This window comes from Littorina saxatilis, linkage group LG17, assembly GCF_037325665.1.
Source record: "Littorina saxatilis isolate snail1 linkage group LG17, US_GU_Lsax_2.0, whole genome shotgun sequence".
Classification (NCBI taxonomy): domain Eukaryota; kingdom Metazoa; phylum Mollusca; class Gastropoda; order Littorinimorpha; family Littorinidae; genus Littorina; species Littorina saxatilis.
The window spans coordinates 55,043,750-55,060,339 of NC_090261.1; the positions used below are offsets into that span (position 1 = coordinate 55,043,750).

Genomic DNA, 16,590 nt, shown 5'->3' on the forward strand with positions numbered 1-16,590 from the left:
AGGCAGAGAAAGTAATCCGATTAAAATTTTCTCCTCTTTTCTTCCGGCTGACCTTTTTTTATCCCCAAGTTTTGCTGGGGATCGCTTCCAGTCTGTGGTTTCAACAAATCTTACGTGTGTTTGATGTCTTGTGACAGGATTTTAAATTTGTCGACCTAATGATGCGTGAAAATGAATGGACGAAAACAATGGCACGCGAGTGCAGAACAGATTTTCAGAGACATTTACCGAAAATATCTGTCACTTTTCTTCCCTTTTCTTCTGTAGGAGCCGCTCGTATAGTTGTTCTTTGAACTTTTCAAATGTTTATACTTATGTACGATATTTACAACTATGATCAATGTTGACTTGCTTTAAAAAAAATTAATAAAAGTTATCGGAGTTTAATCCTGCTTTTGGACAACTGTTGCGTCTTACCAAACATACAATGCTTACATGCATAACGTACCAGATTGGAAAGAAGTATCACATTTCCGACATTTTGCGTGTATGCTTTGTGTAATAAAGGAGCATACTTGAAAACGGCGTTGGTACAAATGTTTGCAGACCTTTGTATAATGTTGTTCCATTCTTAGGTATTTTGATTCAGGTACCTGTTCATGCGACGGTAATGGTTATACCTCTGCAATAGTTGGTAATCAACTAAATTGTGTGTGTGTGTACGCGTTTTTCTGTCTGTCTGTCTGTCTGTCTGTCTGTCTGTCTGTCTTTCTCTCTCTCCTTCTGTGTCTGTTTGTTAGTCCGTCTCTTTCTTTCACACACACACACACACACACACACACACACACACACACACACAAAGCCTCTCTCTCTCTCTCTCTCCCTAGCTCACACACACACACACACACACACACACACACACACACACACACACACACACACACACACACACACACACACTCAAAACACAGAACATCGACTGAGACTAGAATCGTTTTTATTGGAATTTCACGATCCGTGATCATTAAAAAGGAGAAAAATTCTCTTTGTAATGTAATAATGAGTCAATAAATTCTTTTGGAACAATAGAGAGAAGAATATACCACTTCAACACGCAGAGCAAGGTTAGGTATACACAAACAGACCAATGGAATGAATTTTAAAAGACATATATTTATATATAATGCTGTACATCATCAGTTGGAATAGTCGTAAATATCAACAATACAAGAGGACATAACCGAGGAATGGGAACATCACGAAGAAAGCGAGAGTACAAAATGCTCACACAGATTTTGTGATGATGACTTTCATTCATCGTCATGGAATATCATGCGGCCATGAGAGGGTTACTTTAAAAAAACAAAAAACGACATGAAAAGGTTATGATTTGTACCCATCATTTCATTTAAACCGGAAGCGGAAGAGAAACGCCAGGAAAAGAGGACGGGAAATTGTGTCAGGAATGCATTGGCTGGGTACACATGTGAGCAACAACTGACAACAAAAAGTACGATATAAATGGATAACAAAACAAAAAAAATAGAAAGAAAATGAAAATGCAAACAAAAGAAGCTTGAATTACACAAACGAAAAGGTCTGTATGCTAAGAGATAAAAAAATAAGGGAAAATGAAACCAACAAAAGTGTGCTTTATCAACGTTGTTCGCATAAGAAACAATAAATAAAACAAATTAAAAAAAACCGTCTCTCTACGTAGATTGTATTCTCTAATACTTGGGACTAGAATGAACACGATGACACATTAACGGTTTAAAAAAAAAAGAGTGTGACTTGTTAATCTAAAACGCTTAATGAAAACGACGACAAATAGTTTTCCAAAGTGACATGAAATTTATACGAGAGAAAAGAAAAAAACCACCCAGCGAATCAATAGAAATCACATTTCTTTCTGTCACGATCAAGGGTCTTTAATTAAGGCACTCAAACTATATATAAAAAAAATTATATATATATATATATAAAAAAGTGCACTTAATAAAAAATCGAACAACTATTCGTTCTCGTCAAATCTAAGATCAAGAATCATGACACTAAAAAGGTTACGAGTTAAGTGCGATTTCTGTTTCTGTCTTGACAACGTTACGAATGTTTAAAAGGTGTTACTATATAAACTACCGTAAATGGGAAATAAGCAATGAGATCAAACAGGAGCTTGTAATAAAATGCCGTACAACGGAGACAATAAAGAGGACGCAATTTAAATAGTATAAACCCGACAACGGTATGTTCAAAATAATGACACAACAAAAGCAATCTAAAATAGGCTTGTATATAAGCATGTGAATAAAGCACAAAGCCTAATAAATACAACACGCCTCATCTAGTGGTAAAATACTACCGGCGATGTTGTTAACTTGTCAAAACTAGTTGAAATACATTTTAAAAACGGGAGTCAAATCTCGTACTATTGAACGCAAACACAATATAAGAACAAAAATGAACACAATTTTAAAATGGACGAACACTTTAAACCATCTGACTAGAATCAACACACCGATAATTATGCATCAGTTTGAAATGTGATTAAAAATCAAACAAACAAAATGTGTACCTAATGCCGCTGTCAGCGACCATACCTTTCACCTACAGTGCAGCGTTAATAAATATCATCAGCCGGTCAGAGCCAATCTTCACAGCGATAAATAAAAGAGAAACAGTGAATGTCAACCAAATAACTGAAAAATCTCACTGTTTGCATCAGTCACTACATTTGCTACATTAAGCTAATGGCAGGGACAATGTAATGAGTTTGAGAAAATGATCTTTGGTCGGTGTTTACCTGGTTGCGGGTTTGAAAGACCCCCCCCCCCCCCCCCCCCAACCCATCCCATTATTCCCACCCTCCCCTCCCTGCTCATTATGAAGACCGATTTTCCCTATTTGGCGGCAGATTGTCTGTCTTTTTCACCTTTGTGTACGTATAAGACCTTGGCCTGTAATCAGTTATGAAGACCGTGTTTTCAAATAAATCATCAGAATTGTAAGCTCTATACATCTGTACTGTACGTCCATTCATTTCTATATGGGAACGGAACATAGAAAAGGTGCCGAAAAAGACAGCAAAACATCGTTGCTGAGCAACAAAACCCAAAATAAGCAATCAAGGTCTGCCAATGAAGTATCAAAGAACAAACAAAAGAAAGTAATACAACGGACAGCAGATCTTTGGGAACAAACATAATATCGAACAAAAGTAAAATGCGTCTAATGTTGACGCAAATTAAACACCCTCAAATGATTTGCTAATTACAAACTTATGTTTTACATGTTTCGATTCGACTCACATCGAGAAGATAAACAACTTGAATTAGGATTGAAAAGGGAAAACGCATTACCAGCGAGTCAGTTAACATTGGAAACAAGGTATCTCGGTAAAATGTCTTCGTCTTTGGCAGAACCGATAAAATATTGCACAGAAAAATTAGCGTTTACGCCACCATGATCTTGAAGTCGAGTTCATATACTTAACTGATTTTAAACATTGACCATTGCAGCCTGCTTATGTGCTCAAAATTATGAAGGAAAGAATTCATGCCAAAAGGCAACGTTTTGGAATGGTAAATGTGGAATGTAAGCTTTTGTTATTGAGGATTAGGAATGAAAAGATACAGTGTATGTAAGTCAAAACAAGATTTGACTTGAAATTATTTATGTTAAAAGTGCCAGGCCTGTTGGCCTACTGTTATCGGAATTATGCTGAACAGGAAAACAATAAGGACTTTACAGACTTCGTTTGAGCAAAATATAAATAAGCAGTCTTTGTACAAAGGTATGAAATTCAAAATCGTTTATGATCAACAAGTAACACACACACTCTCTCTCTCTCTCTCTCTCTCTCTCTCTCTCTCTCTCTCTCTCTCTCTCTCTCTCTCTGTCTCTCTCTCTCCTTAACTGTAAAGCACAATCAATCAAAGCACATGAAGTCATCACTTGCAAATGTGCATGCCATCAAAATGTATCATTGTAGGCCATTCATTGAATAGAATCAAGACAATGCTAAAACGACCGAGATAGTTCACGCTATAATGCATTTCATTTGAATCAAAATGAATATTATGTTTTGAAATAGTGCAAAACGTGTTTCGCTATGTACAGAAGATCTTAACACTCAGGGATTACATGGTTATATGACTCAGCATTATGCACACCACGGAGAAGTTATACTTCTATTTACAATAAACTGTAGTTGAACAGATTCGAATTATTATTACGGATCTCACAATGCATACGCATATCATTTTCGTGATCAAACACTGTATAATCCACAAGCAAACGCTTAATCTAAATTATCTTTGACACAAGTTAAAAACAAACGACAAAAAGCAGAAAGAAAAAGCAAGTAATGTTTGATTTTCTGTTCTCTCCCCGTAACAATGTAGACAAATATTGTTTAAAAACTCATTGAAACAAAGATGAACACAATTCTTGCAAAGTGAAAACTGACACATGTGTAATCAATGCTATTGAAAATCATAAAACCGAAGGGTATGGGTGTCAACATAAAAACCCTAAAAGAAAACAAAGCTGACCAAATAATAACCGTAAATATGACTTGTCGTGGTTATGCAATACAAAGACTAGCAACACATGAATGCAACAGTGCCATATAATGGTCTGCCATAAATGTCATAATGCAAGAAATGTCCCTGATTCTCGCAGACTAGATCGTAAGAAATATCCAACATGCTTAGTGCTGAATGCAAATTTAAATAATAGGCAGTACTCTCGGTGAAAAGCTACACTAAGTTCGGAATTACCAACACATGAAAATCTCACGCACTTTAATATTGGTCAAGGTACATTTAGTCGCACAGTATATGCAATATATTCACCCCCGCTGCCACATCTGACTTCAAGAACAACGCGCTCAGTGGCTGTTACATGAAGTCTTCCACCTCCCTCCTTGCTTCTCTAACTCAAGCCTCCCCCATTTCTTCAATTTTTGAAAGCTGTGTGAGTGCGCTGGGTAATCTGCCCTGTCAAACACACAGCTTGAAGAAACAGGCAATAACGAGAACATAATGCATTCAAATCTGCGACAGTCTGCGCCACTTTGCTCTGGCATTACACATTCAATGCCTCTCGGTCCAAGGGAGGTCATTTCTCCCATTGCTGTTTTCGCACATAAGCGTCCATCAAGTCCATGTGCAATAACGTCATCGCTGCACTCGTCGAGTCAGAAAAATGTCAAAGACAAACATTGTCAACTCATCATTTGAGTTCTGGTTTTTTTATGCAACAGGAAACCGTCAGAGCCAGAGGTTTGAGGACAAGAGTGATTGCAAGCCAAGCCAACCATCTGGTCAGATACTTCTCAACTCTCAGTCACGCGTTGTGCAAGGATAAAGAAGTTTTGTGCGAGAAAAACAAATGTACATTGTTCTCTGTGTGCTTTCACCACCGCGACATCAAGAAGTGCATCAATAACAACAAACAACACCGCCACCTTTTTGTCACAGTTCTCATTCTTTCGCCAAACTTCGTGTCTCTGTGAACCCCGTCAATCAACAGTCATAGAGAATCAAAACGACGGAAACGAATTTGTCAGTCCACATCGTTCGACGAAAAACAAACTCTTTGCCCTCCGCGGCGCATGTCCAGAGATCCTTGCATGCAAATGTATGCACGTGTATGCACATTTATGCAAATGTATGCAAATTCAGGCGCACGTTCACACCTCGCCGAGCTGCTCCATCCAGTTGGCGGACTTGAAGAAGTCGGGCAGAGGCTCGTCCATGCGGGCGATGACTTTGTAGATGGCCTTCTTCCACGAGGACTCGATGTCGCGCTTGTTGTAGATGGCCCTGAAGAACTCGCGCAGCGTCTGCTCCACGACCATGCGGAACGACTCGGGCGACTGCACACACAGAGAGAGGGAATATGGGATGAGTACATGTGTGGATGTGATCTAAAAGCTTCAAAATGTCATGTATACCCTCATAAATTGTATCTCCCATCATACATTGTATACCCCGAAACACTGGAGACAACATAGAGCGCAAAATATTTTTGAAATACTGCTGTGTTTATTAAAAAGAGAGAGGGAGAGGGAGAGGGAGGGGGAGAGAGAGAGAGAGAGAGAGAGAGAGAGAGAGAGAGAATTGTAACCAATTCAGCAGTTATTTCACTCCAAAAGCGCACATGCTCATTCGTAGTGGAACACATGCCTCTCTCTCTCTCCCCCCTCTCTCTCTCTCTCCCTCTCTTTCTTTCTCTCCATCCTTCTGTAATAAAGTTTAATCAATCAATCAATCAATCTCTCTCTACTCCTCTCTCGTTCTCCCGCCCTTTGCTCTGCATGTGCCTACACATACTCAAGACTCACGCAAAAGGCAACGCTAACTTCCGTGACGAATCTACTGGCCCCAGCCCAGAAAACAACCAGTAATAACAGAGACAGTCGTCTATCAAAAAAAGATAGGAAGCAGAGAATTGCCGGAAAGCCATCCCAAAGGGTTAACTTAAAGAGTAACGCCCTCCCTTGCCGTCAGGCTCCGACTGCAATTTTGTGCCAATGCCCTCTAATATTCTTTTGCGTCGTTCGAGGAAAAGAGGGCTTGGAAAATGAGAGAGAGCAGTTGGATTGATTTGCACGTTTGTGTCACGGAAGGTCTGCCATACTACCTGCCTACCGTTATAGGTGATGTTAAGAAGAGAGGAACCAACATGTTTCAGCGCCAGCTAAATATTTTTTATAGAGTAAGAGACCTGTGAGGATGCAAACAATATATTTTGTAGCCCAGGGAACAATGTATTGAGTCAAAAAAGCACTGGTTTCTGTTTGTTAATGAAGTAAGCCGATGTGCAATCTGCAGATCTAACTGCCGTTAGACGAGTGAAAATGAGGATCATTAGTGGCTAAGTGGTTATTACTTAGTGTTAACGACCTTATCCGTTGCTTAATTACGTGGGTCAATCACAAATGCTTTGTACACAGAACGTGAACTGTTATGTGCCATCAGAACAGAAACATCAAAGTTGTTTTTCACATAAAAAAAAAGAAAAAAGAAGGCCAACAATGTTTTCAATGAGTGCTACAGTACTTGTAATCTTTTTCTACACAAAGCTCGTGTTACATTTTCGAATATTTATCAATCAGTTTCCTGGGCACACCGTAGCCTATCTGATCTTAGTGCTGGGTGCTGGGCTGGTCAGCTTACTAGGACGACAAAGCACCCACTGACTGCAAAGAACACTAAAAACAAAACAGTAAGACTGGAGGAAGCGTCAAGACGATCGTCTATTGGCTGGCGAGGCAGCGATTGAGAATAGAAACAACCCGCGTCTTCAAGACAAGCAATTGATTCGCCGTTGTGGCACCGAGTGACAAGACAGCGCAGCGCTTCTTCCAGACCACCGCCCATTGGTCGTTGGAGCACAAGGAGACAAGATAGTGAGCCGCTTCTTCATGACAAAGCCATCGATTGGCTGTACTTATTGGACCACGAGAGCGAACAGCGAACGGCGTCTTCGAGACGGCGATCGTTTATTGGCTATTCAAAGACGGCTGGCGGCGTCTTAGGGCAACGCATCCTAAGCAAGCAGCCTTAGGCGTCCTGCTGTTCATTGATTTTCTTGAGAGAACGAGTTACAGACGTTGGTGTCTGGTGCTGAAAAATTAGTCTCTTATCTGTTGCCGCTTGTCTCACACTACGGCTACATTGTAAGCTGAAGTTTGCACAATTTGCATTTTCTTGGTCAACTTCTATGTGGTACGTGCAGTCTCAAAATTAAAAAAAAGAAAAAAAGCTCAACATGTTCATGCGCTAAGGTTCGAAAAGAAACAACTCAACAGCTTCTGTTACGGGCAGGCATAGTTTGCCTAAATGGGCAATAAGGGGAAAACACGGCAGTCACAGAATCAAGCGCTAAACTGATAAATTCGAAGAAGTGAGACTTTCTAAATCCTCAGTACAGCCTGGCTAATAAAATTTTTTTCCATGACATGTTTTCACAAAGCAATGGTAAGCTTCGTGAGCGGTAAGACCACGTGCAATACCTCACATCTACGCGTAAGACTATCCGTGCAAATGTCACCTCTGCAAAATGCGGCAGCAATCTGACTGCATAGTGAGGTAATTTACTTAGCATGGCATGCGGTATAAAACTGGGCGGTGTGCGGAGCTGGGCGCAAAGCGACGATCAGGAGTTAATTAAGAATCAGAAGCAATTGCCTTTTGGCCTCAGGCAGTAATTGTGTGATACACTCCCCTGCGTGTCCTCAGTTATCGTTCTTGTTCTTTTTGGGCATGTCCAATTTGAAGGATTACACATTCGATTCAGACACCAGCGTGAGAAAAAAACGTGCATTAACGGACTCTCTTGAAAAACTTTTGCAGTGTCACCCACATCTTTTTAAAATGTCACGACTGACACATTGTCTCTAAGTAGGTCGTGGGACTGTTTCACTTCTTTCGCCACATAACTCAATCTGCAGACAAACCCCATTATAATGCCCTACATACACACAAATTACATAATTATGACGAGCTTACCTGAGTAAGTGAAGTCTAATTGTGGTTTTATCGACCACAATGTAGAGAGGAAGCAAGTACCCAATGACACTTTCAAATATATCTTTGCATAATTTCCACATCGGTAAGTTCACAGAAAAGGTCTCAAGAGAACCCAGAAACAGAACCCAGATTCTCCTTCTTCAACAAAAAGAAGTCATAAATTGTCTCTGGCGTAGGCAGCTCTAGCAAACAGTATATGAAATATTAAACACCTCTCTGTTTTTCTGCTTGCTGTTTCTCGTTGAGCTACGTGTAAAGAAGCGATAAAACGACAGAGAACAAAACCCCTTAATATGTGAATCTCTTCATGCGTCAAGCTGTAACACTTTCGAACGAAGAAGCCATACGAATTTTCTCGGAGTTCGGCTGGTATAATTCAATGGGCTTTGTTTTGGGTACCAGAAAATTCTTTGTTTTACGAGCCGGACTTGAAACAAAACCAACACGGATATGGAAATGGGAGAAAGTTGAGAAGGATGCGAGTGAAAGGGTGACAACAACTCACGAACTGAATGAATAGAGATAGCTGAAACAACTGAGACAAAGAAGAAACAACGCAGACAAAGAAGAAACAACGCAGACAAAGAAGAAACAACAGAGACAAAGAAAAGAACGGAGACGGGAGCTTACAAAAATAAATAAAAGAAAAACAGTGAAAAAGATGTCAGACGGACAGACACACTGGCATAATCGATCAGATAAAGAGGAAAAATGAACAACTCCTTTCATGTGCACACATTTTCTCCCCTACCTGAACATGCAACAGAGAGAGAGAGAGAGAGAGAGAGAGAGAGAGAGAGAGAGAGAGAGAGAGAGAGAGAGAGAGAGAGAGAGAGAGAGAGAGAGAGAGAGAGAGAGAGAGAGAGAGAGAGAGCGAGAGAGAGAGGAAGAGGGAGAGAGTGGGGGAATAGAGAAATAGACAGACAGACAAACAGAAATCGGCAGACGAAGACAGAGAAAGACGGGGACAGACAGACAAACAGCAATCCCTCCATTCAATCAATCAATCAATCAATATGAGGCTTATATCGCGCGTATTCCGTGGGTACAGTTCTAAGCGCAGGGATTTATTTTTATTTTTTATTTTTATTTTATGCAATTTATATCGCGCACATATTCAAGGCGCAGGGATTTATTAATTTTATGCCGTGTGAGATGGATTTTTTTTTTACACAATACATCACGCATTCACATCGGCCAGCAGATCGCAGCAATTTCGGCGCATATTCTACTTTTCACGGCCTATTATTTCAAGTCACACGGGCATTTTGGTGGACATTTTTATCTATGCCTATACAATTTTGCCAGGAAAGACCCTTTTGTCAATCGTGGAATCTTTAACGTGCACACCCCAATGTAGTGTACACGAAGGGACCTCGGTTTTTCGTCTCATCCGAAAGACTAGCACTTGAACCCACCACCTAGGTTAGGAAAGGGGGGAGAAAATTGCTAACGCCCTGACCCAGGGTCGAACTCGCAACCTCTCGCTTCCGAGCGCAAGTGCGTTACCACTCGGCCACCCAGTCCATTCACCCATCCAGCCATCCATGCTTTTGTACTAACCTCAATCTGGTTGTTGCGGTTGTAGTGAAGGTTGAGGTGCCTGTAGAGCTCAGAGTCTCTGGCCACAGTCAGCTCATCAGCGCTGGAACAGCCGTCCGCTACCGCTTGTCTCGCGTACTTCTCCATTTGGATGTAGTAGAACTCCCTGCAACACACCAAATATATGCACACCATTAGCTACTGCTTACAAAGTGGATGAGAATCCAAACGATGGACCGAGAGAGAGAGAGAGAGAGAGAGAGAGAGAGAGAGAGAGAGAGAGAGAGAGATAGGAGGGTAGAAGGGGGTTGGAGAGAGAGAGATAGACACTGAGGGAGGGAGGGAGGGAGAGAAAACAATGTCCAGGATTTTAAAACAATGGGATGGGTACGCAGAAGGTAAGAGGGGGTGGGGGGGGGGGTGGGGTGGTTGGGATGGAGGGACAGGCATAAACTCAAACAGGCAGCACCCTTCAAGTTTAAGAGTTCTTTTGAATACCCCCAAACAAATCTTGAAGAAGAAGAAAGGGAAGGAAGTGTTCGTTCTACCATGTCCACGACAACAAGCTTGCGACTGAACACAAAGTCACCAAGGATGCAAAACAAGAACTCGGAAAAGTCAGTTGTCATCAAAACGGATTAATCAATTAGCATCAACGCAGGCCCAGCCGGGAGGAGAACGGAAACAAAGGGAGGGCATAAAACCCATTTTCTTGCTCTTAATAGCCCAGACAGAGCGGGGTCGATCCCCCGCAGATACCATCAATAAAGACCAGTTGACTCTGGGCTGGGAACCATTTAACTCTTGCGTGGCCGACCAGTTGCCTGCTGTCGTGGGCTATTAAAAAGACAGTTACCCTCCTGCAAGGCATGTCCTTCTGCCATTGTTCGTCAGTCCGAGGTCCTGATACGGTACCATCGCAAAAACCCCAGGACCATCTTCTCTTAATGCAGTCAGTTTTGCCCTTTCTGGGCCTCCCCCCCCCCCTTTCTGAACCCCTATTTCTTTCTCCCCGTCTGGTACTATCGCCGGGCTTTGTCACTACAATATGTTTAGGTTTGTAAGAGACAAGTAGCCCTAGTTATAACTTTTTCATCACAATCCTCTCGCTTCCTTCTCGTACACGACAGCATTGAAACCAGTTGAATACTAACGACATTGCTACGTTTTCAGGTTTCTCGATCTGTTGCACCAATACAAATGTAGATGTTACCCTGACTTTTACAGGGTTATCATTCGCGACAGACATGTCATCGAGAAGCCGTTAAAACACCCACGGTTCACTGTACTCTTTGCCATTGCTGTATCTAGGTCTTATTCCCCGTCCAGCCTATAGCTAGTCTTCCTCACTTACCACGTCAGCTGATGTCCCCATAAACAGAACAAAAACAATTAGCTCCGACAAGACTCAATCAACTAGCTGACACAATCAATAATGTCACGCTCCACAAGTGATGAATCCTCGTCCTAAAAACAATGGCAAACCATTACCAACGGACAATTTCTTTAGTCCTGTGAAGACCCTGAGATTATTTCCTCTTTCCCATTGCACCCTCTCCTCCGTTCCCCCATCTCCCCTCACTGTCCCGTTTTCTCTACCCCCTGTTGTGGCGATCACGGAAGACAGGTTGTCCAGGTCAGATGCAATCAACAAGCTGACACAATTGATCAAGTCACGCTCCACAAGTGCCCGCTGCACCGCCAAGACACAAATCGGCCATCCCCCGCTGACACGCGTTAACGGTCCCCATCCAGTTCTGTTATCCCCTTCCCCTGATTCTTACACACACGACTATCGCTCTCCTGCTCATTCGGCAGAGGTTAATTCCTTCATTTCAATGTTCATTCGGCAAGGGTTAATTCCTTCATTTCAATTTTCCCTGCACCCCGCTAGGGCTGCTGTTCGGAAAAAAAATGTCAGCTGGCGAGATGGGGGAACGGACTGTGTCTTTGCGGCTGACTTCATCAAACCCTGTCATCGTAACTTGGTCAGAGCGGCGACGTTCGTTCGCCGGGTGCCACTCTGCCTGCGTTTGTCTTAATTGGGTGAGTCAGGTTTTTGATTAATTGAGGATGAATCATTATCTTTTCCTTCCTCTCCCGGGCCAATCCGCTTCTTCCACAGTTGTTTCTCGGTCCTGTGCAATGAACAAGAGAGTAGATTGCTTTTCTTTGTGGTCGGAGGAGGAGGGCTGTCTTTGTTTGCTGTAGGGAGGGACGGGGGGGGGGGGGGGGGGTTGTCGGCGCCCTGTCTGAGTGGCGGTGGCGGCAACTGTCTCTCATCAGGGTGAGCATCTGGCCTGGCACTGACATCATCCTCCCCTCGTTGTTTAATTACAGTCTAATGGAGTTTGGCCTTATGATGGACCGTCGGGGTCTTGTTCACACTCCGATGACCGAAGCGGCAGTCATCATAAAAATGAAATCATCTCTCTTCATCCCCCGATCAGTCTTGCGCACCCTCTCCGCACCCCAACCCTCTGTCCCTTTTTCCCTCTTTTCACCCCTCCCCTACCCCCCCCCCTCCTCCCACTCCTTTCCTGCCACCACCCCCCCCCTTCATTTCCAACCCAAACTCTGAATCATAATTGACTTCCTCATCTTCTTTATTTCCTCGCCCAACCATAACTGGCTTCTTCATCTTGTTCGATCCTTCTATAACGGAGTGTTGCTTGCATGCCATGCGTGTCCTTGGTCGATTAATAAAGCCTTGCTCTTGTTCTTTGCAAGAGACTACACGTCAGAGAACGCAGGGAAATCAATGCGATAAGGATGGCTTAATAAACTCAAGAGCTAACACTAATGTGCAGAATAAATAACAGAGAATTACTTAGCCGTTTGTGGAACACGGCTCTAAAAACAAAGTTGTCGATCGACGTGCAGGTTCATGCTTGAAGAGGTTTAACTCCATGCCCTCTTTTGTCTTTCTGTACTTCTTAAAGTCGCATACACATGGATATCTTGTGCCTGTATTACCCTCTCTACCTCCCCCTTCCTTTTGGTAACCTTAGTCCTTCATCTGACTCAAGCGAAAGTATTCCTATTTCTCCCCTCTCCGATCTATACCTTTGGGATTTATCATCATTTTACTATCTGTTGTTGTTGTTGTTGTTGTTGTTGATGATGATGATGACATCAAGAGATAACGGCTACATATATCATCAGAGCCAGCTTTCTTTGTTTTGTCTGGCTGTGAAGGAGAGGAAGTCGTTGACAAGCGAAGAATAACAAAGAGTAGACCGTAACAGAAACAAAACATAAAAAAAGAAAATCATAAAGATAACACAAGTGAAGCCCACTCAAAACAAAGTGACAAGTGGCAACCTTTGTCTTGACTTGTGTCGAGGGGAGTACGCTCCCCTTCCTTGCTCTTTGGGAAAAAGAAAACAAGAAGTGCTGACAGGGATGTTTTCATTGAATCTTTTTTATTGTGAACCTAGAACGTAGCTAGGTCATTCAGTTATAAACTTCATCAACCCCTTGATGGTAGAAAGATTATGGGGGATGGTTAGGGGGTGAATGAAACGTGAAGGAGGAGAGTGGGGGATTGACGCACTGAGAGGATTAATTCAAGCCGAACCCTATACCTTACACCCAACGCACGCAACACTTCAATGCCCCTGGCGACGTCTCTACAAGTACAATACTGTGCCACCAACGCCATCATACAAATTAATTCTCTTCAGTACCATCAGTACTTACTTGAACTACTCAACAATTACACGAAACAGGCATCGAAATGAAGTCGCTAAATGAACAGTCGAGTTGTTTTAATTAAATACGGTATTACACTTATTCGATTTTAATCTCATTAATACAACTTTTCCTGTCAGCTATTTTGAAGAACTTGGTCGACCATTACACTGAGCAGACACACGTACGTGCAAACTGAGGATTTTATATTTTTAGTTCTGTTTACTGGCGTTACTGATTGGATTTATTTCATTTGAAGATTCGCTTCTTGAGTCAGCAATTTTGTTCAGACTGTCTACTAAACACTCACGTGTTGTGGACAGCCCTGTAACCAAGTCTAAATCAATCCCTTCAGAAATTTTAAAAAAAGTTGTTGGTCTGTTCGTGTAGTCGACTCAATATCGTAAGTGGTTGTCAGTATTGTCACTGCAATTACTTTCAGAACTGTCCGTGGACGATATAACGTTCTCAAGCAGATAAAAAGTCGTCCCTAATCAGATCAAACAACTCTCTGCCTCTAGTTATAAGAAGTATCTAGTTCGTATCCAGTTCAAGTCAGAGTATTAATACATTTACTAATCACAGTAGTAAACAAATCTCAGGGAAAGGTCGTTATAAGCTAACCCCCCCCCCCTTACACACACACAACCAACAAATAAAAAAGGATAGCATCAGCCTATTACTTAAGGCGTTTCTGGTCTTAGCTATCAATTTCTTAACATTCTACTGCACGTGTTTTCATGCTCTCGACCGCCTATATTCATGAACCGACGGATTTAGCTGGAAACATAAGACAAGATACAATTCAATTAATTTATTAACTGATGGTTTGTGGATTATTTTTTTGTGTTTGCATCAATACGCACATTTAGCCAAAGGCAGGCAACTATAAATTGAAGTAAGATTCCTTACGCAATCTGATTTTGAGTTTAAGACAGAAAGTATATTATCGTTAAATTACAACGCAGTAATTAAAAAAACGTCAATGATACTTAAGTCTTGAATATGCACTAGAAATGTAACATCATGAGGCCTACACTGGACCCACAACTCAAATTTTTGCCAACAAACTGTATTTTGACCGCAAGAAAACCATCTATCACTGGCAAAGTTAACAGAACTGATATTGCACCGAATCTCCTCACATAAAAACTAAAAGGGAAAAAAACAAAAAAACATGTACAAAGTGTAGATGAGAGACATCAGACTACATAGTGTTCCAAGCAAAAGTGGATGTGGTGTTGAAGTTTTTGACAGGCTCTGAACTAAGTGTTCCCCATGCATATTGTTTGGACGCACCATGTCCACCTTTGTCTGCTCGCCTATCGTGCAGGGGGAAAAGAAGTGGGACTGTCATCAAGTTCTCACGGTCTGCGTTGATGAGCTCTCTCACGCATGTCTTCTTTTTGTACTTAGGTGTCCTATCTAGTCCTGTCTCTCTGTCTCTCTCTCTGTCTCTCTCTCTCTTTCTCTCTCTCTCTCTCTCTCTCTCTCTCTCTCTCTCTCTCTCTCTGTCTCTCTCTTTTTCTCTCTCTCTCTGTCTCTGTCTCTCTCTTTCTCTCTCTCTCTCTCTCTCTCTCTCTCTCTCTCTCTCTCTCTCTCTCTCTCTCTCTCTCTCTCTCTCTCTCTCCGTCTCTCTCTCACACCACTTTTGATTGTCCTTGCCGTCACTAATGCAGATGTGCATGTACAGTTTATTGTTTTTGAAGGTCAAAATTTTTTATGGTGGCACACTGACACACTTTTCTTTACTTATGTCTTACTTTCAGTCTTTCTTTACCATGGACATTATTTACGAAGGACAGTCAGTGAGTACTGCACGTGTTAAACAGCATGGTAGTTATCAAGTCATGTCCAACTCGACACTCTCATCGTTACCTTCTCCATAAAAGTCCCGTTTTTTAACCTTTCTTTCTCCGCATCAAACAACAAAAGCAGCGACTGTTCGCTCAATGATCGTCCCACAGACCAGGGAGAACAGAACACAAAAGAGAAAAACAAGCCATTTATTCCTTGCGACATCACAAGAGGCACGGAAAATCAGCCATCCCACGCTGGGCCTGAAAGCATGGAGCAAAGTGAAAAACAGGCGGTAATTTCAAGACATTAGAGAAAGGGCGACGAGGAAATTAAGAGAGGGAGACCCCCATCAGCCGAGCCCCGGCAGAAAAGTCAGCAGCCGCGGAGCAGCTTCCCCGGCTGTATAATCTTTCCCCCTCTGTGCTTCCAGTCTCAAGTAGCAGGACGTGGAAATGTCAGGGGCAAGAGGGGGGGTCCCTTACCCACAGCCGTTCGGCACCGTATGCCACGTACATCTACGTCTCCTCGTAAAACTCTTTGTCAACCCGTGGTGGTGTTACAGCGAGAAAATGGCCCCCTGCGTTTTCTGTGCTAAGTTTGTAATGCTTTACTAGTTACAAAATCGCCCCTAGGGCAATTAGGGGGTGCAATTTCCGAGCACCGGGGAAAGCTACAGTACACTCTCGGAGTTGGCAATGATCGTGGTCGTAGAGGCCGGAGATGATCGCCCCTCATTATTTTTCTCAAACCCACCAACGCCTGCGCTTAGCGTACTACACTACACGCTGTTCAGAACGTCCTGAAACGAGCGACCACAGCAGCAGGCGGAGGGAGATGGGCAAGGCCAAAGAAAGGGAAAGAGTGAGAAAGAGAGAGGGGCAGAGAGCGAGAGAGAGAGAAGGTTGGAAATTAATCTCAATTAACTCCTAATTCCTAGCCGGGGACTCGATTGCCCATGATTGAGGAAGAAGCATTTAACAAGCAGCCTTCATGCAGTGAAGGGAGAGAGGACAGAGAGAGGGGAGGGGGAGGGGGGAGCAGCAAGGCAAACCAGGGGATGGATATGGGGGTTCCG

At 42.5% G+C, this 16,590-nt stretch overlaps 1 protein-coding gene across 1 annotated transcript in view; it reads right to left on the minus strand.

Annotated features, from left to right (window-relative positions):
- Positions 1-2,812: 2,812 nt before the first annotated feature.
- Positions 2,813-16,590, minus strand: part of LOC138951637 (homeobox protein prospero-like) — a 46,422-nt gene continuing 32,644 nt past the window's right edge. Inside the window, 2 exon segments of the mRNA XM_070323175.1 lie at positions 2,813-5,821; positions 10,044-10,188. Of these exon segments, the coding sequence (XP_070179276.1) occupies positions 5,636-5,821; positions 10,044-10,188 (331 nt within the window). The 3' untranslated portion in view covers positions 2,813-5,635.